The sequence below is a fragment of the Uloborus diversus genome, chromosome 3 (assembly GCF_026930045.1).
Source record: "Uloborus diversus isolate 005 chromosome 3, Udiv.v.3.1, whole genome shotgun sequence".
NCBI lineage: Eukaryota > Metazoa > Arthropoda > Arachnida > Araneae > Uloboridae > Uloborus > Uloborus diversus.
In genome coordinates this window covers 21,054,548-21,079,842 of record NC_072733.1, presented here as the reverse complement: position 1 = coordinate 21,079,842, position 25,295 = coordinate 21,054,548, and the positions used below count along the sequence as shown (strand labels likewise).

The 25,295-nt window shown below is 34.1% G+C and overlaps 1 protein-coding gene across 1 annotated transcript in view; it reads right to left on the bottom strand.

The window, feature by feature from the left end:
* The window catches only part of LOC129218283 (glypican-6-like), a 76,553-nt gene extending 54,623 nt beyond the window's left edge, over positions 1–21,930 (bottom strand). Inside the window, exons 1-2 of the mRNA XM_054852517.1 lie at positions 21,586–21,930; positions 156–314 (exon numbers count right to left, since the gene is read on the bottom strand). Coding sequence (XP_054708492.1) covers positions 156–314; positions 21,586–21,736 — 310 coding nt within the window. The 5' untranslated portion in view covers positions 21,737–21,930. The remainder of the gene's footprint in view (positions 1–155; positions 315–21,585) is intronic.
* Between the last annotated feature and the right edge of the window lie 3,365 nt (positions 21,931–25,295).

The window sequence follows — 25,295 nt, the reverse complement described above, 5'->3', positions numbered from 1 at the left end:
TTTTTACACACTCATTGCTGGGAACTTACAACACTAATTGCATTGAATGGTTCACTCTTATAATTGAATGACAAATGTTGGGTCTTAAAATAAGGGGAAAGCATATGTAATACTGGTTTCAATTATAAACAAACAAACAAAGAAAAAAGATTTACCATCAAATTTTTGGGTATGGAACTCAAATAATTCTTTCAGCTCCCCAATGGTGTTATGTAAAAGTTTATCGAATTCAGCTCGACTATGAGTACTTAATTTGTGCTCCATTTCCTCCGTGCAACAAGTAAGGCCTCTTTCACATATCCTAAGATGTTCTCCTAGAAGAATAATAAGCTCTGTCAAGAAACCATAACATACAGTCTTGCATAAATAAAATCCATCCTGAATTTTCATAACTCACTTAATCATAGTTTCATAATAAATATGTAAAGCATGAATCAACCGAATTAGCGCTGGGTGATGCAATAATTTCTACATTGTCAACCTTATATTGCAATGTTTCGATAGATGATGATTTTAATTCAATGTTGTTTTTTTAAGCTCTACTTAAACTTGTTTAAATTTTACAAAAAATATTAAAGATTTAAATATTATTTATTATACAAGATACTTAATGATGAATTCTAGCACCAGCAAGAAAGTATCAAAAAAAGAAGAAAAAAAGAAGCTGTTAAAAGAGCATGATAGCAATAAAAATTTTGATGTATTTTTGGGATTACCACAGGGGTCTGGCCAGAGGAAATTTGGGTCCGTTAATGGTCCCTTCACAAATATCTGATCAACCAAAACGGACCTTTCACAAAATCCCGACCAACCAAAACGGACCCTTCACAAAATTCTGATAATCAAAAACGGATCTTTCACAAATTGTTTATTGGAAGAGCAAATCTCAAATCAAAATAATGCAGCATATTTCCACCGATAATGTTTGGAATCTTTTTTAAAGTTTAATTAGAGGTATCAACTTATACAAAATCTGCTAATTTTGAAAAGAAAAAAAAAAAAAGGCCCTCTTGTGATGCTCCTGCAATCCATAAATAACTACTAAGGCCGAATAAATATAATGCTTGTTGTTGGTTCCTATGAAAGAAATTAACTGAAAGTCAGTTTGGTTTATAATTTTGCTTGTTTGTTTTATGCAGCAGTGTTGTTGTATGGTTTATAATTTTGCTTGTTTGTTTTATGCAGTGGTGTTGTTGCAAACTTCTCTGAAAAAGTCAGTCGTAAGCATGTAAGCACTTTTCTCCAGGTGGTAAGTACTTTTCTCCCCGCTCATGATTTAAATAAACAATAATATATAGTGAAATGAACTTAGAACAGCAAAGGATAGTAGGGAAAGAGGGGGGGGGGGAATGTGATCGCTTCAGATAGGGTTACCAACTTTAAACTTATCCTCACTTAGCACCTGGTGGGTGTGATGTTTAACTGTTTATCACTACTTAGCCTCTGGCGGGGCGATGTTTAATTGTTATTTGGGAGAATGTTATATGGGTTTGATATTTCGATGCTAAAAAGGATAATTAATTTTAAATAAACTCATTTATTCATCTTTTTTCTTTAGATGCCTACATTTTGAAAAGTACAATCTTTTTAGATTCGATATGAGAATCATACTTTATTCTTTATTCAAGCTAACTTTGTTTTATTAGGATGCAAATAAATGAAAAGTATCTTTATTTTTGTAACAATGCTTATTTTAAGTTCTTAAAGCGGAATTCCATTTTCTTTTACGAGTCAAAAATTTAAATGCTGAATCGATGGTTCATTTATTTATTTATTTATTTATTTTTGATTCAACTGTGTCCAGACATTAATGAAATGTTTATCATAGGACTCTAAAGTGCAATTCTAAAATAATTTTATGAGAAATATTTATTTTACAAGCCGTTTTTATACTTTTGATGTTTTTCACTTTGAGGATTGCGATCTGTTTGCATCCGCTATGGGACTCTGATTTTTTCAAATTTTCGATGTTTAGTACGCTTTGTTAAGAGGTAAATTTAAACGTTTGTTCATTTTTGTAAAAATCATGGAGTTTATAAATTTTAAACGAAATTTTATGTCTTGGTTCAAAATGCTGAACCCCTGCCTGAATTTCTTTATTACAAGTATTTTAAATGCTGTACATAAAACATTTCTAGTTTAATTTAACATAATGTAGAATGGTAAATAAATATTGATACTTGAGGGGTACCCATCTCCCAAAGAGCGATGGCGCCCTCCCATACTCCAATGCTAGAAAAACACTCAAGAATGATATTCGCAACAGAAAAGTGGGAAAAAACTCAACAAAGTGTCAATGATGCAGTTTGCGCTACCTCAAAATTCAAAAATTTAGTTTACAAAAAAAAAATTTTTTTTTTGCAAAATTTGATTAAAAATTATTTTTCACAAAAAACGGACCCTGTGAAAAATCCTGGAGAGACCCATGTTACAATGAGCCTATCTTTTCAAGATGTGAGCTTATGGGAGCAAAAGCATGCATTTCATCCACTGGTTATTCCTTCTTACATTCTAAAAGGGGTTTGTTGTAACACCAAAATATGCGCCAGCAATTTTTGCTGCTACTTTACGCTGCAAACTTTTGTTTTTTTTCCTTTGAGAAGGATTATATGCCAAACATTGTTAATCTAGAGATGTGCCGACCAAAACTCGTTTTTGGAGCAATCATGGAAGCAGGAAAATGGTGAGTTTGGAGCAGTAAAATGGTAAATTTGGAGCAGCCTGGAGCAGTAAAATTGCAAATTTGGAGCAGATTGCAGCATCAAAATTTAAATTTTGCATCAATTTGGAGCAACTATGCATATTTCACACACAGAAACATGTGTGACATGACAAAATAAGAAAAAAGGAGATTAAAGATACAAAACCACCATAACTCATTGATTACATTTATTATATTATTGCTATTATTGTTTATCTTTTCTTTTGTCTAATATGTTTCTTAAAAGACTAGAGTGTTGTCCTGATCTACTTTTTTCTTACACTTCTGATTTAAATTTAGTTCACACATTTACTTTGCTGAAGAAATCACTGCTTTACTGCACATTTTAAGCTATAGTGCTTTGATACCTATTTTCAAAATTTGTTTGCTTCATAAAACTCAACATATTCAAAAAGGCTAAAAAAAAAAAAAAAGAGAAAGAAAGCAAAAAAAGATAGTTAAATTTAAAACTTCACCTCTTTTTTATTTTTTGGTATGTGAAAGTTATTTTCTTACATTTGACCATATATATATATATATATATATATATGTGTGTGTGTGTGTGTGTGTGTGTGGTACGTTTAGCCCAATGTTACTCTATATTGCATATACTAGAGCTTTGACACTATATTAGGGTGGACCTTATTTATATGGGAAATTTTTTTGGAGGGAATTCAACAAGTGACACCCCCTAGTTTTGTGACACTGTAAAAAAAAGTAATCTGTGCAAAATTTGAACTCGGTTGGTCAATAATAACATGTACCCCTAGGACGTTGAATACTTTAATAATTTCCCCACAAATCTTCGAGTTTTTACTTCAGACCCCGTACATCCTTTCTCCAAGGTTTGTAAAATATTTTTACAGTGAGTTAGCACTAAAATTAATCTTTTTAATTACTTCACATCATCTGAAGATTTTACATTGAATAAGAATGAAATAGTGCTTTAGAAACTTTACCTTAATTGTATGCTTTTCTCAATGCATCTCAATTGTGTGCATTCTTTTCCTCAATAGTCTTAGACTGTCTGTAAAATAAATTGCTTTTGTGACTCATATTTGGTAAATCGATTGTGAAATTCTTCGATTAATTGTGCTCGTCTTTCATTGCATCATTCACAACTTTCAGCATGTTAACGATATATCTTCCCTTTAAATAGCTTCCTTCATTTTGCCATGAATGGGATCAAATAGGAAAAAATCTTTTGGTGTTTGAAAATATCTCATTCTTGTAGGATGCTTAAGAACTCAAGGGCATAAAGCAGGTGCAGACAAAGTTTATTTTCTGCAGAAATCTGTAGAATGTCTGCAAATATAATTTTACACAAATTCTGCACATTCTTCTTTAGTTGAAAAAAAATCTAAAGTTCCTGCAAATGACGAATCCTGTTCAACAATTTTCGCAAGCTTTCTGATGAATTAGCGTAATTTTAGATTTTCTTTTGATTTGAAGAAAGCAGTAGAAATTGTGCAGAATTTCTGCAAAATTATATATTTAGTTGGAAGATATTTGCATGAAACTGCAGAAATTCTACAGAAACCTACAGATTTCTGCAGGAAATTTGTCTGAGGCTTTCTCTCACATTTGAACCGAATTGTTCTGGTTCTCAGACATGCTCTGCGACGTATGTCGCAAATTTAGTAGTAGTCTGCTTTGGGGCTTTTCGTTAGGTTCATATTGGCTTCCTCTTAAACCAGCAGTTCTATAAAATTCACTCAGAACAAACAGTGCTGATTACAGGAATACTACATGGAGGAGATGATATATGACAACGTTTGTTAAGAAAAGAGGAAAATTATTGGGAAGGTTAAGGAGCCTTTATGTTAAACTTGTGTCGCCTAGTGAAAATTCCTTTAAAAATGCTGTTTCTAGATGCAAAATATTTAATATTTTCTTCTCAGCACACAATGGGACTTCTACTACCTACAAAATAATGAATAATTTCTAAAAAAGAAAATTACAGTATTCAACCACAAACATTTCAAGTGAAGAGGTCAGAAATTTTTGTTCGTCTTAGCTGAGACTTTCAACTTACTGTATGTATTATACTTTTTATGCAATTCAATAGCAAACCAAACTTATCGAACACAGTGTTTCTTTTAGCCGTGATTTTGTATTAAACATGACAGTATTAAGAGAGATCAAATGTTCTGACATTTTGTTGCCTCAATTCAATGACTAGAAAACTGGGTCACAGAAAAATACCTACTGTTTCCCTTCTCTTCCCTGGTCACTCAGAAACATCTATTCAAACTGAGTTAGTTTTGTTTTTTACTTTTTTGTTTAGTTTTTCATCAATATATATAAGAGCGACGGTGTTTCTTTGTTTGTACCCGATGGCCAGAAGCCCCCATAGCACCTACAGCTCCAAAACTTGGCACAAAAATCAAACGTACCCTGGGGGTGTGCACCTCGAACCAGAAATTCTTAATTCCTAATTAGTTTTTTTCTTAATTAAATGCTTTATGTGATTTTTTAGCCCTTTTTGTGTTCAATTCGTCACAGACCCCCAACCAATCGCGCCGGGAAAATATTTTTTGTACCATAGTATAGGGAATTTAATTTCAAATATGACGATCGAAAAAATTTTGAAGATGGACTGATTTTTGAATTTTTTTATGAATTTTCAAAAAAGCTTTATTTTGCATTTTTTCCCGCTTTTAACTTTTTTCTAAACCCATCCCCCAAAAAGTATTAGATATTTATTTTTGAAAATTTAGTATGTAGTAGTCAAAACATGTTTCCCTTTAAAAAAAAAAAATTATCAAAAATATGCAATAGGTTTTTTTTTTTTTTTTTTTTTAATGAAATTTTGAAAAAACCTTTATTTTTTGCTTTTTTTTTTGGGTTTAATTCTTTCTAAACCCATCCTACAAAATGTATGTGAGCTTTTTCTGAAAATTTAGTATGTAGTAGACAAGACATTTCGCCTTCTTCAGAAAATAAGAAATTTCAAAAATATACAATAGCTTTTTTTTTTACAATTTTTAAAATTCAAAGTGACACATTTTTCCTGGTAGGGGGGAAATTTTTTTTTCTTTATTCTGTGATGTCATGATAGGGTCACAGTTTGGTTGAATAGTGGAACCGGTGGCTTCTTGATTTAGTTATTGTGCCGTTATCATCACTTCTGTGCAAATATTGATTTTCTTTTTAATTTGAAAGTCGCTTGGCGAATTTGGTGATAAACAATGAAGTTGTGGATTATTTGTTTATATTGCAAAGTTTTGCATTTTCGTTTTTAAAGGGTGTTCACGCATTTTAGTTAAAAAAACTGGTTATTTGACATCGGATGGGGGTGGCTGTATTTTTTTTTCTTATTTAATTCTAAAGGTTTTTTTTTTTTTTTTCATTTTCTCAAACAATAGCTTTTCAACAGTTAAATTTTTCATACAGGGTACAGGATTTTCCTTTTGTCCTAGATGTACCTTTTTTTAATTCAGGGATGAGAGTGGTCAGAGAGCAAAAAGGAGGAAATTCAAAAAAATTTCATAAAAGGGATGATATCCAAAACCGCATCAAAATAGAACCTGGAAGCCATAATGTTCAAAAATTCAATACAAAATGGCTAATTTACCAGTTTTAAAGGTAATATGTATTTATTGTCCGTTTTTCAGCAGTTGAGACTTGGCCACGCCCCCAACACTTGGTAGCAAAAGATTCTATATGCGTCTTTTGGGGATGAAGCTTCAGGCCAACACTGAAAAAGGTTGCCAGTTGGCCATCGTTATCGCGCTGGAAGAAGACAAGTGTTCTACAATTTTCTAAGAAATCACCTTCCACCTTCTCTCTCTCAAAAAAAAGGTGTGGTACAAAGACAATTGTTAGACTTAAAAAAATTTTAAGATTTGCAGTGTATTTCTATACGTTTTGGGTTAATTTATCATTGATTTTGCAAAGGAAATCTTAAACTTTCAGTTTTTCACACTTAACTAAACATTTTCTGCAAACACGGTGAACAGTTACAAGTGAAATTGGAACGAAAATGTTTCATTCTATTATGCTGCAACTTTCAGAACTCAGACGTGGGTTTTTCACGCATTTTCTAATTATAAATCTCTGATCGCATTTTGTTAACTTTGCTGGTTAACCATTTCTCACCTTATTTTCGATCCTATTTTCTTCTTTAAAGCGTTTTTTTTAAGTATTACACAGTAGTATGGGATAAATGAACTACTTTTGCAATATTTCGAACTGTTTTACTTCGAATATAATGAAGAATTAGTACATTTTCGAATTGCGTTTGTTGTAACTTTGCGAATTCGAGCCATTTTGAAAATAATACGTAGAATTTTTGAAGTAAACAGGCAAAAATTAATACCAACGATTTTTTAACTATCACTGCATTGAAAAAATAATTTAAAAAAAAAAAAACGACAGGCGACAACTTGAATATCGAAATTTTCTGAAAATATTTCCCTGTCACCTCATTTTTGGCCCATTTCAAACAGTCAATATTTTGTAAAAAATGTTAGGTTGATGTAATATCATGTAGAGACAGTATGAAAAAATATTGAACTACTATTTCAATTCCTAGGCACTTCATTTTTAATTACACAAATTTAAAGCGTACAAACAATTTTGGAAGCCACAGTAGGTAAATTGCACTCTGTGTGACACATTTGATGTGTCTATGAGTACTTTTTTTTTCAATATGGCTTATTCTTCAGAAATGAAAAAGAAACAAAAAAAAATTAAAGCTTTTTACATGCCAATATGGTTATCTACAGAATAATTGAATAAGTGCTTGAAACAACGTTACTGTTTTGACCTATTCATTTTTGTAATTCTGAAAAAATATATGATTTTTTTTATTCAAGTTTTTTCGATTACTCTAAAAGTTATTCAGTTCTTCCAGTACTTTTACGGAACAGGGTTACGTGTGGGGATCCTAAAATAGGCAAAAGTTTGTTTCCCGCATTCTAATACAACTCCGAACAAGGACGGATACCAGGGAGGGGCGATGGGGCGATCGCCCCCTCCTTGAGTCAAAATGCAGAACTCGTCCACGGCATATTTTTGATACTGAAGTTGAAAATTGTTTTAGCCTATCTTCAATAACTTTATGAAGCTCTTGCTGTCTGGAAAATGAAATTGTACCACATATCTTTCCGCAATTTTGTAGAACAGGAAGTCCTCCCCATCCCAAAAGAACTGAAACGAGTCAATCTTTCATGGTGTTTGGAAGGGAGGGGCTGGAGGTTTGCGAGTTTATAAAGGGGTAAGGGTGTGAAATCAATCGCCCCCTCCGTGAATGGTCTCTAGATCCGTCCTTGACTCTGAATGTAAAATGCGTAATTTTTAGCAAGAACCATTGCTATAGTCAACCTATTCAGTTGTTCAACATATCGCATATCCCCCCCCCCCCCCCCGAACAATTTAGGTGAGCTAACTTTTACGATTTTTGTGTCGAGAAAGAGAATTAAATTTAGATTTTAAATCAATAGCCGGTACGGTTTTCCCAAATTTTGAATTGTGTCACTTCCCTTGCCGGGGAGTGATATGATTCTTTGTTAAAAACATACATGATCAGAAAAAAAAATTGTGACTACGCTATCCAGGGGGAGGGGGGAGTCGGTCTTTTCCCTTAAAACAATTGTTTGCGATTTTGATGACTTAAAGCAAACCTAAGGAGCCGTTCACAAGGTCACTTTTTATAACGCACCGAAAATTATTACATATTTCTAAACATTAACATTCATGCAATACTTAAAAATAATCTTGATTTTAATAGTCAATTGCATTAATATATTTCAGATTGATTTTTTATTGTTTTCCCATTTACTCTCCATATTGTACTCTCATTTCTCACATGTAAATCCTTTTCCTTTCTGGAACAATTGGCCAGTCCCCGCGTTTGGTTCAACCAGGTTTTTTTTTGGGGGGGGGGGGGGAGGGGGCATCTTTTGTTCGAATAATGTTTTCAGCATTTTTAAAAAATACCTAACTGCTTCTGTAGATCTACTGACTGTATATCCACTCTATATGATCTGAAATTATGTACAATCCATACAGATGCATCGAAGACCCAGTCCCTAAGAGCTGCTGAGTCACCTCCCCCCCCTAAAGAAAAGAGAGAGGGAAATAGAGAGATACTAAGTCTTCAAAAAGAACACAACCCTTAAACATTTCAATGCTACAGTCTGTGTGGAAATGAAATTTTCCTGCCCCCCTCCCCCTCTTTTTTTTCATCAGCGCACTTGCAATTTCGAATATAGGACGTTAGTGTTTAAAAGGATATCTTTCAAAATTCAGAAAGCCTATCCTTAATTGAAATGTTTCATTCGGAGAACAAAATACCTTACTTTTTTTTTGTAAATACAATATTTATAGTTCTGAAAGGTAAAGATTTCTCGTAGACGACAATTACGTGAAGCTAGAAACGAAAGGAAAGAATACAAAGATATTTTCTCAAATTTAAATGCCCGCCAAAGTTAGGGTTGTCTCAATTGCAAGCGGTAGCGATCACCCTCACGTAAAATTTAGCTCTGCTTTCAGGTAGGCGTTCCGAAGTGTCTTCTCCTCATGAATGCACAATAATTAAATATAAGTATTTTTGTATAGTTTGCTGCATTGTACCATTTCTTGCAAGAATGTTTATTAATAGATAAATCTAAATTTTGAAAAAGAGGCAACAATTTCTAACCCCTGAGTTATTAAACAAAGGGTTGGGGGAGTCATAGGTCAATCTTGGCTGCATCACACAATAGTGTCAACTTTTCTTTTTTTTAGAGAAAAATACATTTTTCTCATTCAAACATTTGAGTTAATAGTGTTAAACAAGTGAGAACATAAATTTTAAAATTAGGCCTGTTTGTAAAGTAAAAATGTACAACAGAGAGAAAAATCTAAAATCCCCCCCCCCCCCCTTCCCCAAAAAAAAGTGCCAAATCTGGCACTCCCTACGGACTTTTTAGGGTTGCTGTTTCTTATTTTGGTGTTGCCAATTAAGGTTTTTCTCAGTTTTTAGGTTTTTGCAGTTGCGAAATTTAGTATTTTCTTGTATTTTGTACCATTTTTTGAGTTTTTTTTTTAAAGTTTTGTGGCAACAATTTTTGGTGGTCATATATATTTTAGCGCCATTTCTTTGTGAAGTGATCAAGCAGATTTCTGACTTGCTGTATTTTGCTGCAAATCTGGTTGTATTTTCCAATTATATTTTTTTTTCTATTAATTATTTTCATCTTTTAGCGTTCAATATAGGGATGCACCGGATAGTGATTTTGCCGGATACCGGATATCCGATGCCCCCTTACCTGCCGGGTTTGGATATCCGGCATTTCAATTGCATTGCATGTTCGCATATTTTTCTACAACGCCGTTTCAAAACAATAAATCAAACTTGTTCCACATATCATTTCTTTAAAAACATGTTAAGTACATTCAAATGTACTTTTTTAGAGCTCTATATTTTAATTCAGGAATTGTGCTATATATGAAATGAAACATTAAAATATTGTTTTATTTCGACAGATTTTTTTCGAAAGAGACAAACTTTCGGCAAAAATTAATTCTGTATGTAATGTACACATGGTTTAAACTTTTAATTATTCATAGTTGAAATCTTAAAGGTCGTATAATGAGTCGTATTTGTTATTAGATTTGCATGACATGTAGAAATTTTTTTTAAACTTCATCATAAAGTAATACATTTTCTTGTTTCCAATTTAGAAATAACAAAAAATAAAACTTTGCTTTGAAATCATTTTTATTACAGATAATACACGTGTAAAATTTTTCTAACATACAAGTTAAAAAAGAAAATATTAAAACAGGGTCAGTTTGACTCAAAAAATAATAGAAAAAATGACAAGACTAGAAATTAAAACTGAAAAAAAAATAAATAAAAAGCTCTCTCCGTTTTTTCTTTATTTATATTTTTAGTTCATACAGAGATTATTTGAAGCCTGAGAATTCGAATTTCACTTGCCCGATCTGCCCTTCTCCTTCCTCTAAAATGTGTCATGCTTTCAATATATGAATTGTACGTTTGTTCTAAGATTTCTTTTTTTTTTCTTTTTTTTTGCAGATGGTTTTTTTTCCAGGTAGATTTCAACTCATTTTTACGGAAGTGGAATAATTTAAAAAAGGGGGGAGGAAACTTTTAAGGATAACTAAAAATGGAAAAAATACAAACGCAACACAAAATTTTGGATATAAATGAATGCAATGAAAGGATTTTAGCATGTGTAGAAATATACCAGCAAATATAATTTCGAAAATAGTTCGTTTGTACAACTGCGCGCGCTGGGTGCAAGCATCGACTACGTCATTGGTCACTACATATTGGTTTCTTGATGGTTCTTCATCCTTTTAGTATCACTGAAAACGGAAGTTTCCACACCGTACTACTCTAAACATTGCTTTGTTTCAGTGCAACTATTCCGCATTTTTCATTTGTTTCTTTCATTCTTCGTTTTAATGTTCATGAGATATAATGGCACCAAAGCGTGCATTATTAAATTATTAATACACTGTAACTATATTATTGTTTTATTTACATGTCTCTCTCCCATTGACCATTAATTTTGTACATCGTAACAGAGTTTTATGTTGAATAATACAGCTTTTTTTATGCAAGAAACGGTAATATATAGTTAAGAAATGGTTCAAAATAGTGTGAGAGATGTTTACAAATGCCTAAAATTTTTTAGTGTGCTTCTAAAAATCCGAATTCATACATTTTTTTACTACGCTAAATTTCAACTTACGCGAGAGTAGTGGAATGCATTCCTCCCTCAAGTCGGAACTTGACTGTATTTTAATTTTCAACTCGGCCGCTCCTCCAACTTCAAGCGCTTTGATATGAACCATTTCAAGTAGAGACGTACCGAGTAGCACTTTGGCCGAGTAGCCGAGTCAGTGGCGTAGCTAAGGGGGGGGGGGGGGCGGAGGGGGCGGTCCGCCCCAGGTGGCACTTTTCTAGGGGCAGCAAATTGGCCCTTTTGATGTGGAAAAAATATATTTTCTAAATAAAAGGAAATTATGGTTTTAATCTATTACTACAGGCAAGAAAATATCTTCTTAAAGCACCCAAAAGGACAAAATAACTTTTCTAGGGCGTAATGGACAATTTAAGTATTCCTGTAGTTTTCATTTATTTCACGAAAGTGACACCACAAACGAAGAAAAGTGCGGCTCAAGTACATTCAAACCAAACTTTCCTAGAAAAATATTCGTATTTCAACACTCAAATTTATGATTGAAAGCTCGACAATAATAAGTTCTTTACCTGACTTGAGCAGCACTTTTCTTCGTTTGTGGTGCAATTTTACTGCGATAATTGAAAACTAAAGGAATGCTTAAATATTCCATTCTGATCCAGAAAAATTATTTTGTCTTTTTGAGTGCATTATGAAAAGTGCATTGTATGTTTTAAAAAATCTGTAATTTAGATTGTAGAGGTTAACTTCTGAAAGACGAAAACAATGAAGTTTTCCAATTTTTGTTATAAGAAAAAGCTAATACAGGATTTTAAGAAATTTTCTTGAAAGCCTGCTGGTGCAACAAAAACTTCCCTTTTTTTTACTTCAGGAAAATAGTAATAAGAGTAAGAAAAAGAGGGGGAGATGTAAAATGTTGCACGAAACAACTTATTGCTCATCTCACTTAAAATGATTCATAGTTTGCTTTGATTTCCCACTCTCAAGAGCTCTCTTCTTCAAACGAAGTATAAGGGATATTTCCGTTTTCTTGCTTTTGAGAGTAGATAATCTATCCGATAATTTTGGATCACATATTAGTCTACTCCTTATGGAAGGTAAGCGAATTTTATTTTTCAACATTTGGTTCAGACCCTCAACTTATCCAAACATAGTCTAAAATGCTTTTAAAAGTATTTTCCGTTTCAAATAATTCCGGTTGGGAACCTTTCCCACCCCCCAGTTTGTAGTCTAATAGTGCGAAAATGTTTTTAGGCGGGAGAGCGCTTTAATATCTCATCCCTTTTCCTGCTATCACCCAAGATAGTTTGAAAATACGTTTTTAGACCTCAATGTTGGAAAATTTCTGGTTAGAGCCCCTAACCCTACCGTTTCCTGTAACGTAGCAAACACAGCCGAAAAGTACATATTTCGGCCTTTAATTCTGAAAACTTTTCCACAGAAAACTCCCACCCTCTGTTCCAAAGTCTCAACATCTAGCTTCAAATTACGTTTCTAAAGCTTCGATACTTCAATATAAATTTGTGAAAACAGCATTTGAACCCTGACTGTCCTTGATCTCCTAACGTGATCAAATAAAACTTGAAATACGTTTTTAGGACTTCCATTTTAGAATTTTTCCGAGAGAGATAACTCAATCGCCCTCCCCCTCTCACCTAACGTCTCCAAAAAATAAAACTGCGTTTTGAAAACTTAAAAATTTTCGATGGAAGAACTCTTCACCCCATCTCTATCGTCCCCAAAGATAGCCCAAAATTTGAGAGAGTAGGAAAGTTGGCTAACCCTTCCTTCTGACATATAGTTTTAACTTTTGCCTTAAGAATGATTTCGAGAGGGGAAACCTCCCTCTGTCCCCTCTTCCTCCTAACATTATAAAACAGAGCCCAAAGTGGGAGGTCAATTACGGAAATTTTTCAGGAGAGAACCTCCTGGTTTAACAACATTTTTTAAAGATATTAGGGAACCCGTCAACGTCAGCAAAGACAACCTTGAACTGCATTTTTGAAACTTCGGTGCCGAAAAATTTCCAAAGAAAGAACCTGAACCTTCGCTTTCAACCAAACCACCAAAGATACCCTTAAAAATGATTTCAATTTTACAAACATTTCAGTAAGAAACCTTCAGTGTCCCTCTCTCCCCTAATGCCTACAATTGCATTAGAATAGGCATGCAATTGCGTTTTCAAAATCGAAGTGCCTCAAATTACACATTTCAGCGCTTAAAAATTTCGCATTGAATATCCGATCATTCCCGATTTCCTTCACTTTTTCTAAGTAGTCTAGGTTGCATTTTAAACTTTCGTAAAATTTCCTTTCGTTGCTCACCGATCCCTTAACATCAACAAAAAAATACTAAAAGAGAGTAATTTTGAAAAAAATCGGGAGCTAACCCAACATGCCCTTTCTAATAATTTTACTAAAATTGCGGAATTTGACTTAAATTTAGCAATTTTCTGCAAGTGTGGGCCCTCCCCCCCCTTTTTTTTTCTTTTGAAAGTATATAGAGAATAATTAAGTCTTACTTTTTCTTCAATTAAATTGCTAGTTTTAATTTAAACACCTTTGACAGTTTTATGTAATAGCTATTTCACAACGAAAGGGAGGCAAGTTGAAGAACCGCCCCGGGCGGCAAACACTCTAGCTACGCCACTGAGCCGAGTACCAAGTACTCGGCCTTTCACTACTCGGCCGAGTTACCAAGTACCAATTATGTTTTAAGAAGAATCACCGACACACATGTGATGAATTTTGAACTTATTGGAATAGTAGTACAGACTCCTTGTCCATATAATAGTTTTTAAAACTAAATTCCTGCTGCAATTTAATTGCACATTATATAAACAATTTTGTTTGTGTCAAAAATTTTACAAAAAAATTATTTTTAAAATTAAAAATAAATAAATAAAAGGTATCAATCAAGTTGGAATTAAAACAAATTAGTATACCAATGAATTATAGTTCTAGTCTGCCAAACAAATAATTTTTAAAAGCAGATAAAACAAATGTGCAGGAACACTGCAGACCACCGTGTTTCTGCCTCCCCCCCCCCCCCCCCCCCGTTACAAGGAACGTCTTTTTCAGTGCATAACATGTGAGCTAACGAATGTAAAGACATTCGACAAAAAAATCCGACTTTTGTCGGATGCCTTTAAATCTACGAGCTCCCATTTTGAGCATTGAAAAAGGAAATCCTTGTAACGCCAAAACACGTGTCTCGTGCAGTGTTCCTGCACTGTGCTTTTAACATTGTTTTATTTCCTTTTATTTTTTAAGCAAAGGTATTTTTATATTTTTTATGACTAATTTTTGTTTGTAGCAAAAATCCATATTTAATATAAAAATTCCATATTTTCTATACTTACTTTTTGCATAATTTTTAATAGATAAGTTTTATTAACTTTGGGGACATTAAAATAAAGATTCATTCCATTGAAGCATTACAAACTTCATTATTCTCAAAATTTAATTTTATAACTTATAAATTTAATTGCAAATGATTGCAGAATATAATGCTTGCTCTTTTTTTATAAATTTTAATATCTGTTTTGGACAATATCCATTTCTTTGCAACTACTCGGTATTGGCCGAGTATCTGCTCAGAATTTGGCCGAGTACCGAGTAGTTACCGAGTTCCCGGTGCGTCTCTAATTTCAAGGTCGACTTTTCACTTCAGCGTGTTAAAGCAGAGAGAGTGAGAGAGGGAGAAATTATTGGCAACATACCGTCATCAGATTCGCGAAAAAAAGGGGGGGGGACGCGGGGGAATGCCAGAAGCTAGGTTTGAAGAGGAATGGTCGTTTTTGAAGCAGCAATTAAAAGAGAAAGCATCATCGAAAAGTTTATGAAACAGTGAAAGCTTTAACTGGAATTTTTGCAAAAGTAAGTTCAAAATTAAACCCTCATTTCGTACCGGATAACCCCACATCAACCCCGGATATCTCTCACATTTTTACCAGATAACTGCCCGGATATCCTGCAAAAAACTGTCGGATATCAGGATCCGGAGTGGCTTGTCAGATCGGATACCTCATAGTTTTGGATAGTTAAAAAATCAGCCAGATAGGCCGGATACCGGATAGTTACCGGATATCCAGTGCATCCCTAGTTCTATATGCCTACTGTATATAGTGTTGTTGAAAAGTTTCAGGGAATTTTGAGTCAGAAAATTGATAGTTGTTTTTCATTTTCGTCGGGTAGGCCGACAGTAGGAAGGCCAGGTATTGTTAATTGTTTATTTGTGCATCATTTGGCTCAGGATATGCAGATGTTAATTGATTTTTTGATGGAGGTTGGATTGTTGAAGGCTGCAGTGTGTAAGAAATTTGGGTCTGGGTGTGAAACAGAAGTTGAAGTCGTATTCGGATAGATTTGCGTATGTTTGTCGCAAAATGGTAAGTGGTAATCAGTGCAACACTGAAATGTCGATAAGGCATAATTCTTGTTTTTTGATGTCTAAGCTTAAGTTGTTTGAGGTTTTGTTGATCACGTATGAGATGGTGATGATAGGTGGTGATGGTGTTGTTGTGGAAATAGACGAGTCGAAGTTTGGCAAAAGGAAGTACAATAGGGGTCATCGCGCGAGGCCTTCGAGATAGGAAGGCCATCCAACTAGCAAATGACGTCATCGTTCGTCGATCCACAATGATATTGGGAAATGAGCACTTCGATTAGTATTTTGGTTTAATTAAACTATTTGGTTTATTTATTATTGTCTTCTATTATTTTAATAGCATTAAAACTTTTCATTCTACTTTTTCATTTGAAAACATAAAAAGGAACCGATAATCATACACTAAAAAATACACTGAGCTTAATTCATAGTATTTTACATAAAAACATTTATAAGTCTTGCCAAGTATTCAAATAACTAAACACGATTTTATTTTACAATCATGTTAAAACGAAGTGATAAATAAACACAGTTTTATTTTTCATTTGAATTTCTTTTTTAAACTAATCGCATTTTAACTACTTGTATATTGTATTGAAACATTAACTCTTAAGAAGTATTCAAATAAATAAATGAACTTTCATTTTACAATTACATCAAAACAAAAAATAATTTAAGCATTGTATTTGAATAAGAATTAAATGAAATTTTAAAAAATAAATAAACATTTTTACTTAAGTAAACGGGAAACATGACTGCAATATGTTTCAAAGACATAACATCAAATTAAAGTACATAATACCAGATTATTAATGTTAACTTAGCTGAGCAAATTTATGCTTTTAAAAAGACATGAATGCTTGGGTGCCACCCCCCAAAGTAAACACTGCCCTACCCCCTTCAATTATGAAAACTTCAAGAAAAATACCCCAAAAACATCTCCCCCATCTCCCTTAAAATTTCAAGGGCACAGTTATTTAACTATAGCCGTTGAAAAGCTACCATTACTATGAGAATATGATTCCGACCCCTCCCCCCCCCCCCCCTTCGGTGGGCACTCTCGAAAAATTACACAGGAATTCAACTTGAAAAACGTTAATTTAAAGAAGGAATTATGCAACATCATGAATACTGTATGTTGTATATCAAAAAAATGTATTCGATATCTAAGCAGCCTTTTTTTTTTTTGGAATTCGGCTACTTTTCCATTTTTAGCTGCTAATGATTCTTGTGGGGGGGGGGGGGGTCAATAGTTCATCATTTTAGGCTTTGAAAAATTATTTTAAAAAGCATTAATTGATGACAAAGTAACCTTTTTCAAAAAAGTTTTCATAGAATGACCATTTGAGCAACTTTCTTCAATACATAAAACCTCATATATGTTAAATTTAGATCATCATTTTGCTGAGTATGCACTTTTAGGAATTCAGTGTGACAGTTTTGTGACAGGGAGAAGGGAGGGGATAACAAGAAGTGTGACATCACGCGTTGTTTATAACAATATGCTCATGTTGAACAGCGTTACATGTAACAAGGAAGGGGGGGGGGGGCATTTGTTCAAAATTTCGCAATATACTTTATGGACAGAACCAGCTTGTTTGAATAACATTGCAGGGGCGTAGTTGGGGGGAAATGTTTGAGTATCGAACCCACGACCTCCGGCGTTTAAAGCTAATCTTCTACCTCAGAACTACGGAAGCCCATCAAGGAATGTTTTTTGATCAAAATAACACATGCTAGCGTATGAAACAATTTAATTGAAACCGAAAATATAAGATTAGTTCAGTTAAAAGCATGTTTCAATAAACTTGTTTACATACATATTAACTGAATATCAACACCAAGTTACGTTGCTTCTGATAGCAACAAGTATATTTGCAGAAAATTTTGACATATGTACATTGTCAGCTTGGAAAATCCATTTCGAATAAATGCGTGTACAAGGTTGAAAAAAATAAAGAAATAAAAAGTTGCAAGTCAACCATTTCAAATATTAAAGCAGTATGCTGAAATTAAATTACAGACAAAGATATCAGAAAGGAAACTGACAATTGTTTGTGTAATAGAGGAAAAGTTAAGTAACCTTAACTGCATGAACTCAAAAGCAATTTGTTTATCTGAGAAAAGTACTTACCTTCGAACTTTAAAATTTATTCCATAAGGAGTCCAACTTTTTTCTTCGCATGCAGGTTGTTCAGAAGCGGAAATCGCTGACTCACTTTCACTCAGCACACTTACAAACTTATATTATATATTAATTGCTTCTACATTCCGGTACGTGGAAAGGATGAGATAAATCCAACAGTATTGTATTCAAAAATATGCATCCGAAGTTACATATTTCCCATTTCATCTATTTCAGCCAGAGCCTACTGTTTACTGGTAAAACACACTGCTTTCAAAGTTTCGCGTCAAGTTCAAAGATCGACGACTGGTGGCGTAACGAAGCGGGGGGGGGAAAGGAGTTGTCTGGCCTGTTATCACGTGGGCCACGGGCAAATGTGAAGATGACACCTCTCTCAATGTTGTCTTAATCTTTTAGTTCGTTTAGAATCCACGGCTTCTAGATATACAAATAGTAGCTCATCGCACATCCGTAATACATTATGCGGCTGAACCTTTGAAGACGCTATCCAAAAGGCCCATTTTTTTTCTAATGGGCCGTGTTGAAGGTCAGTGGGTTTTCGGTGGTGTTGAAACAAAGGGGATCAGGTAAGGTTTTTTTAGTTGCTGTGCATGATAGTTCTCAGGAGACGTTGTTGTTGGTAATTAAGGACTGGATTAAGCCAGCTGCTCTTTATTCTGATTGTTGGAAAAGTTATGATTGTTTGATGGATGAGGGTTTTGAGCATTTAAAGATAAATCATTCTTTAACATTTGTAGACCCCGATTCCGGGTGTCATACAAATACAATTGAAAGTACATGGAGGCACGTTAAAGCTTCTTTGCGTACATACAATCGCAAGACAGATTTTAAATTTTACTTTGAGATGTACATGATTTGTAAATCATGTTTAGCAGCTAATGTTGATTGTTTCAATAAATTTATTGAAATTGCTTCTAGGCTAAATTGGGAGGAATTCAAAATTTCTGTATAAATAATTTTTTTTATTAGATTGCCAACACGTATTTTCAATTGTATTCGTTAAAAATTTTTGTGTAAATTGTATATAATATGTTATTTAGTGTCATTTATTTGTATTTTTTATGTATTCATTGTATTTTTTAGGCATTCTCTTTTTTTTTGTATTTAATTATTCCGTATTTTTTATGTATTAATTATTTGTATTTAGCGAAAATCCATCTTGGCGAGGAAAAAAAGCCGCTAAAAACAGGTATTTTGCTTGGCGAGGAAAAAAGTCGTCAAATTTCCGATTGGGGGGGGGATATATCAAAGTAGTTCCATTGAGAATAAATAAATATATATGTATATAAACTATTGGTTATCTTTTTCCTTGCATTGGAATCCAAAATTTGTCTTTAAAAACTTCCTACACGATTTCGGAATCAAAAGAACAACTTGCAGTCGCCTCATTTAATCATGAAATCTCAAAACTTGTAACAGGCTGTAAAGCCTCAATGGTTTGAGATTCACTATAAATATTTTTTACACTTTCTTAAATACACAAAAAAAGTAACCATGCCAAATTTCAATAAAATTCGAGACTGTGGGTGCTATGCCACCTTTTTTGATCCACTTTTGCATTTTTTCTAAAACAAATAAAAGAAATAAAAATATTATTGAAACGATGAATAAAATAAGCAGATATAAGGTAGCATATAGTGAAAAACCACCCAACATTAAAAGTAATTCAAATACTTGCAGGATGTAAAAAGATTGAAATCTCAAACGAGGCATGCAAATTTCGGTGCAGCATTTGTTTGACATCGTTGGCATGATTCAAAAACATATGTTTTTGGCAGATATCGCGGAGGATGAAGATTCGAGGGAAAAAAATAGAAAAAATAAGAAATCGGGGGACCGAAAATTTCAAAAAATCATATATTCTTTTCCGATTTTTGAGAAAAATAAGGCTTGAAAGAGGTAAAAAAAAAGGAGGAAAGGTTCTAAAAGTCAACAGAAAAAGTTGGAATTCTGGCAAAAGCCGGAAAAATCTCATCCCTGTTAATTGTTTTGTTTTTCTGCTGGGAGTTGAATTCTTTTTCACATGGGATACAGGATTTCCTTTTGCCCTAGATGTACCGTGCTTTTTATTTGCAATTGCTTATCGGTCATAGTTTGTTTCGCTCGTTAATTAGGCGAGTTACTGTAGCGCAGTCACTTTTGCCGGACGTTTCACCGTATCTATGTCACATTACATATTTGTGTACTTAGTTTAATTAAAATATTGAGGTGTTTCTTTTTTTGAGCAATCCCGATTGCTAATTGTTTCCATTTGACCGTCCTTGATGTTTGGTTCCTTTTTCAACTCCACCGTCCTCTGCAGGCACGACTCCTCCTGGTAGCCGCTGCTCCTGGTCGGTGGCGTCCATGTCCTACACACACGCACGCTCATACACATCCACGCACGCTCATACACATCCACACACGCGCCTTAATACACATACACACACACGCCTTTACACGCATACACACACGCACCTTTACACATACACACACGCCAACATGCACACATAGGTCTACGCACACACACAAGCATACACATACACAACTATGCACACATAACCGCCCAAGAGGAGGGACAGGAACCGTTTCCAGAAACAAGCGAGTGGGGTAGCATGAGAAGGGTACTGCCGCAACTCACGATTGCGAAAAACAATATTTGAATTCAAAATTTCCAGAATTCAAACTAATTTTTAAAATTTGAAAGGTTTTTCTTTTTTTTTCTTTTTGCAAACTACGGGGAACAAGGAGGGAGCTTTTTCTTTTGCCCTATTCAATTAAACAATAAAGAACAGTTTTTTTGAATGATCTTAGTTTGCAATTTGGGCGTAAAAAGGCGTGCAAAACGCAACTGGAAATGGGTATAGAAAAGACGAAAAAGATATAGATTAATTAATACTGCTGCCAAATCTACTTAAACAGGCACCGTAGACGATGAACTTAGCACAAAAACAGAGGGCACGGGCATATCCGTGCGGGTACTGCTAGTATTGTACTAAAATCATTAAACGAAAAGGAAACATGTGAGTGAAAGCTTTTTTGGAGGAAACCAAAGCCAAGGAGAAACTTTACCATATGACTCAGAAGCAGCAATAAATGAGTGTAAGCTTGTAGTAATAACTCTAAATATGCTGTATTATGAGCTTGAAGGGCAGATCAAAGATCTCAGCAGCACTCAACTTGGGCACTGCTTACAATAAATGACATTTCAGAGATGCAATGTGGTTTTGAAACTTTAAAAGCTATTGATGTTCTGCAGAGTCCCGCAGAACTACAGATTCTGACTCTTTATTTCTCCCGAAAAAATTTCTTTGGCATTTCTTTCTTAGAAAATAAATTCATAGGGATACTGGGAGGTAGGAGGAAAGGCAGGTGGTAAACTTCCAGATCATCAATCTAACAAAATAAAAGTTTTAAAAAGTCATCTCTATCAGTTGAGACAAAAGGACTCAATTTGGCTTCAAGAACGTTCTCAATTCCTTTTGGCATTGAACCTGGTATAATTAAACAATGGCAGATTTTTTTTTTTTTTTTTTTTTTTAATGCCATTCTTAATAGGCAGTTGGACAAATATTAAAGGGGAAGAATTACTAAAATCCAATGTCAAAATATCAAAATTAAAAAAAAAAAACCTCCATGTGATCCGAATGTATCATCGACTTTTATAAATGCAATATATTTTCTTAACTTTTTAAAGACATGCTTACCAGATATTGCTGCAGTAGGTACATCTCCGTCATCAAAACCTTTCGCTGTATAAGCATATTTGACATTTGAACAAGGTAATACAGCTTTCACTAGTGAACTATTCAAGAAATTTAAAATTACATAGCAAATGAAGATCACAAATCGCTTCATCGTGACTATAAATAAGTTATGTTTCAACTAAACTATCATCGGGAGATCATCTTTTTTCGGAATAAAAAATAATAATCTTGTAGGAAAAGGTATTGACATCGGAAATGAAGCTCAGAACTTTACTTCTTAATACATTTCGTTCGAAATATGTACTGTGTGATGAGCATTGAGCAACATCAATTTCAGACTCTCGCACCCCAGCACACAGAAATTTACAATAACCATTGCCAGATGAAGAAAGACATGCAACAGATGAGCGTGGAGTGGGAATACACCGATGGAGTGCACATTCGCGTGCGTTTTCGAAACGATGCAGAGATGAGTTTGTCATGTTTCGCACAGGGATTCAAGTGAAACACGGGGGGGCGTGGTAGCCCGATCGGTAGAGTGTCAAATTCGGGACCGGAGGGTCCTGGGTTCGAACCTCGATGGTCGAAGACCCACCGTCGTCATTAAAGGGGACTGGGCGACGTTAAATATGCTCGTGGTCTCAATGTCCTCCAAGTGAAACGATACCTCTGGGGGTGATAGCACTAGGTAGCTATTAGTTCCTGGACTAGTTCTAAATTCTCATTAACTGTTCGATCCGGTGATGGTGCTGCTACCTATTGGTATATAAAATAATGGAGGCAAGCCACTTAGTATGCAGTCCTCGACATAAATACAGTTGTAGTCAGTTGTGACTCTGAATAGGAATATGAAGTAAAACACGGCCGATCGCAATGCACCGCTGCGATCGCTATTTCCCCAATTTGCACAGGGATTCAAGTGAAACACGGCCGATCGCAATGCACCGATGCGATCGCTATTTCCCCAATTTGAATTCAAGTGTAACATTGCAAATGTCTTCAGTCCCGATTCCCTTGCAAAATTTGCAATTGCTCTCGAGCTCTTGTAAGTCTGGAAAATCTCTCGCAAGTGCAGAAAAACATCAATGGCGTCTGTTTTGAATGCAAAGTTGATTTTAGAATTAATGGAATGTTATTGTTGAAAATTTTCAATTCTAAATTGGCAACTCAATGCAAGACTCGTTTTTTGTTTACCGTAGCATTTTTGCACTAGCCTTCATTTTACATTGGAAGTAAAATTGGTTTTAATTATTTAAAATATGCGATACTTCTTCAATTTAACATTGTTTTCATCCACAAATGCAGTACTTATTTTAATTATGACTTAATACTTGATGGCATAATATTCTGCATAGTCACTACTTCGTCGTTTTGAAGAAATCAACGGAATTTTTTTCCGGCTGAACAACAATACAAGTTGAATTACTACTGTGATGAGAAATTATAATTAAATTCTCTTCATTGTTGTAATTTTACTAGTTAGTACTATACTAGTTGAGAAAGAAAAAGAAAAGGGATTGTTGAAAGTGAGTAAATTTGTTTAACGTTCACTATCTTACTAATATAAAATCTCAATTCTAGGCTAGTATTTTTCAATTATTTGCTAAAATTGCATTTACTTGCGCATTATGGTACAATAAGAAAATGCATCAAACTTAGCTACATGGCCCCGGCATAAGTTCCTACTATGACATGCATTGTACTCCCATTAAAAGGTAAATTGCGAAAGTCTGAAATCTGGTAAATGTCGACACTAGTCACTGCATAACAACATACACATACCAAAGGCATCGGTGATATACTTAATATTTCTGGTGAATCGTCGGTAAAAGTCGACATTCTTTAATTTTGGTGTTTTGCAGTAACACATGTACTGCATATCCATGATTTTAAAAAAAGTAATTGGCAGAAACATTTCGCTGTAAATAAATGAAAAAATAAATGACGATCCAAATCCCGTTGTTTTTTTTTTCCAATGAGGAAAAAAATAATGGCAGTACTTCACAATAAAGGTGCATATGCAAAACGTAGTCAGACAAGGGGGGCAAATTTCGAATTCAGTCGTTTAATACTGGTTTGGGAGGAGGTGATAGTGAAAAGCGAGCAGTGCCAGATGTTTAATTTTTCTGTTATTTTTATATGTCTGTGGCAAATGTTGAAACTGATGCCCTCACTAGTGATGGGCATTATCAAGACCTTTTGATAATCAATATCTTTCCAAATCGATAACTTGAGCGATTGATAATCCAGATCTTTTGAAATCGAGAACTCCAGCTGAGTCAATCAATAACCAAGAATTCGTGACAATAAAAGTTCTCGAGTGATTCGATTATGCCCATCACTAGTCCTTACCCGTCTACCTTCAAGGTTTTATATCAAGTTTGAACAAATTTGAAGAAAATAATTATGATGAATTTTGCCGCCTTTCAGAAGTTGCCGCCTGTAGCAAGGGCTTGCTCCCATATATGTAGTACAGTCCAACTCACTAAAAACAAGCGCAAAGAGACTGCAGCATTTGCTTGTTATATATACCAGAGTGCTCGTAAAAAAAAGGGTTTGTGGAGAAAATCATGAAAATTTATACATACTGAGTTATTTTTATATTTCAATATAACACCAAAGTTAGCTATTTTCTTTGAACTGTCTTATTTCTCTCTTTCTTGTTATTTTTTCAAGGATTTCGTGATATGAAGAACATTGCCAATGGCATCTGCGGCTTAAAATAGTTTGAACTTTTTCTGCACTTTAGAAACTATTGAATACTGTAAGCTCCGCTTAATCGGGTAACGGATAAACGAATAACCCGTTTATACGAATAAAACCTCCTGGAACCGAATATTTCCCCATAGATGCAATACTAAAGATCCCCGCTTAATCGAATAATTTCCCTGGATAATCGAAAAATATTAATCAGCTTTCACAAACAATTTTGATGAGAAACATTTTGAATTCATTAGAAAAAAATTAAGTAAGAACACTTATTGTTTGCATTCGACGAACCTCACCGGTCGACCGGTGAGTAACGGGTTACTAACCGTAACGTTCTATCATCTTTCGGTTACCATTTTAAGCTGTTGATTGGTTGATTAAAGCACGTGATCGGTTAACTGGTTGAACCGGTTTGCAAGCAAGCATCGAGTTAAACTATAAAGTAATATTTATTGCCAACTATCTTTACATTAAGAAAAATAGCGCAGTCGATAACCTGATTAAATAACACAAATAAATATTGTATACAATTTAGACGATGATAAATTGACAAATATTTAATGTAAGATACGGTAGACAAGGAGGGGGAAAAGGGTGTCAGAAAGTGTTCCCAAAAGATCTTGAACGAGCAATCGCCTATTATGGAATTTTTTCAAAAAACAATGTTGTTCTGAAAAAAAAAAAGTGCCAAAAATAAAGATTTCATTACTGAAGTTGTAAGCTACTTTTTATAATTTTCATACGTGCTTGTAATATACTTGTTTATATAAGAAATTATTTTGTTGTTTATTTAGCTTATTTCTAAAACTTAAGAAATAACACTAATTATTTCCCTTAAAAACTTGTTTTTAGATTATATTATGTTTTAAGACAAGTTGTAAATCTAAAAAGATAAATAAAATTTCCCCGCTTAATCAAATAATATTTCTTGGAACCGACGATATTCGATTAAGCCGGTCTGACAGTATGTCCAATGCTTAAGGCTTAGAGCTACAATATCC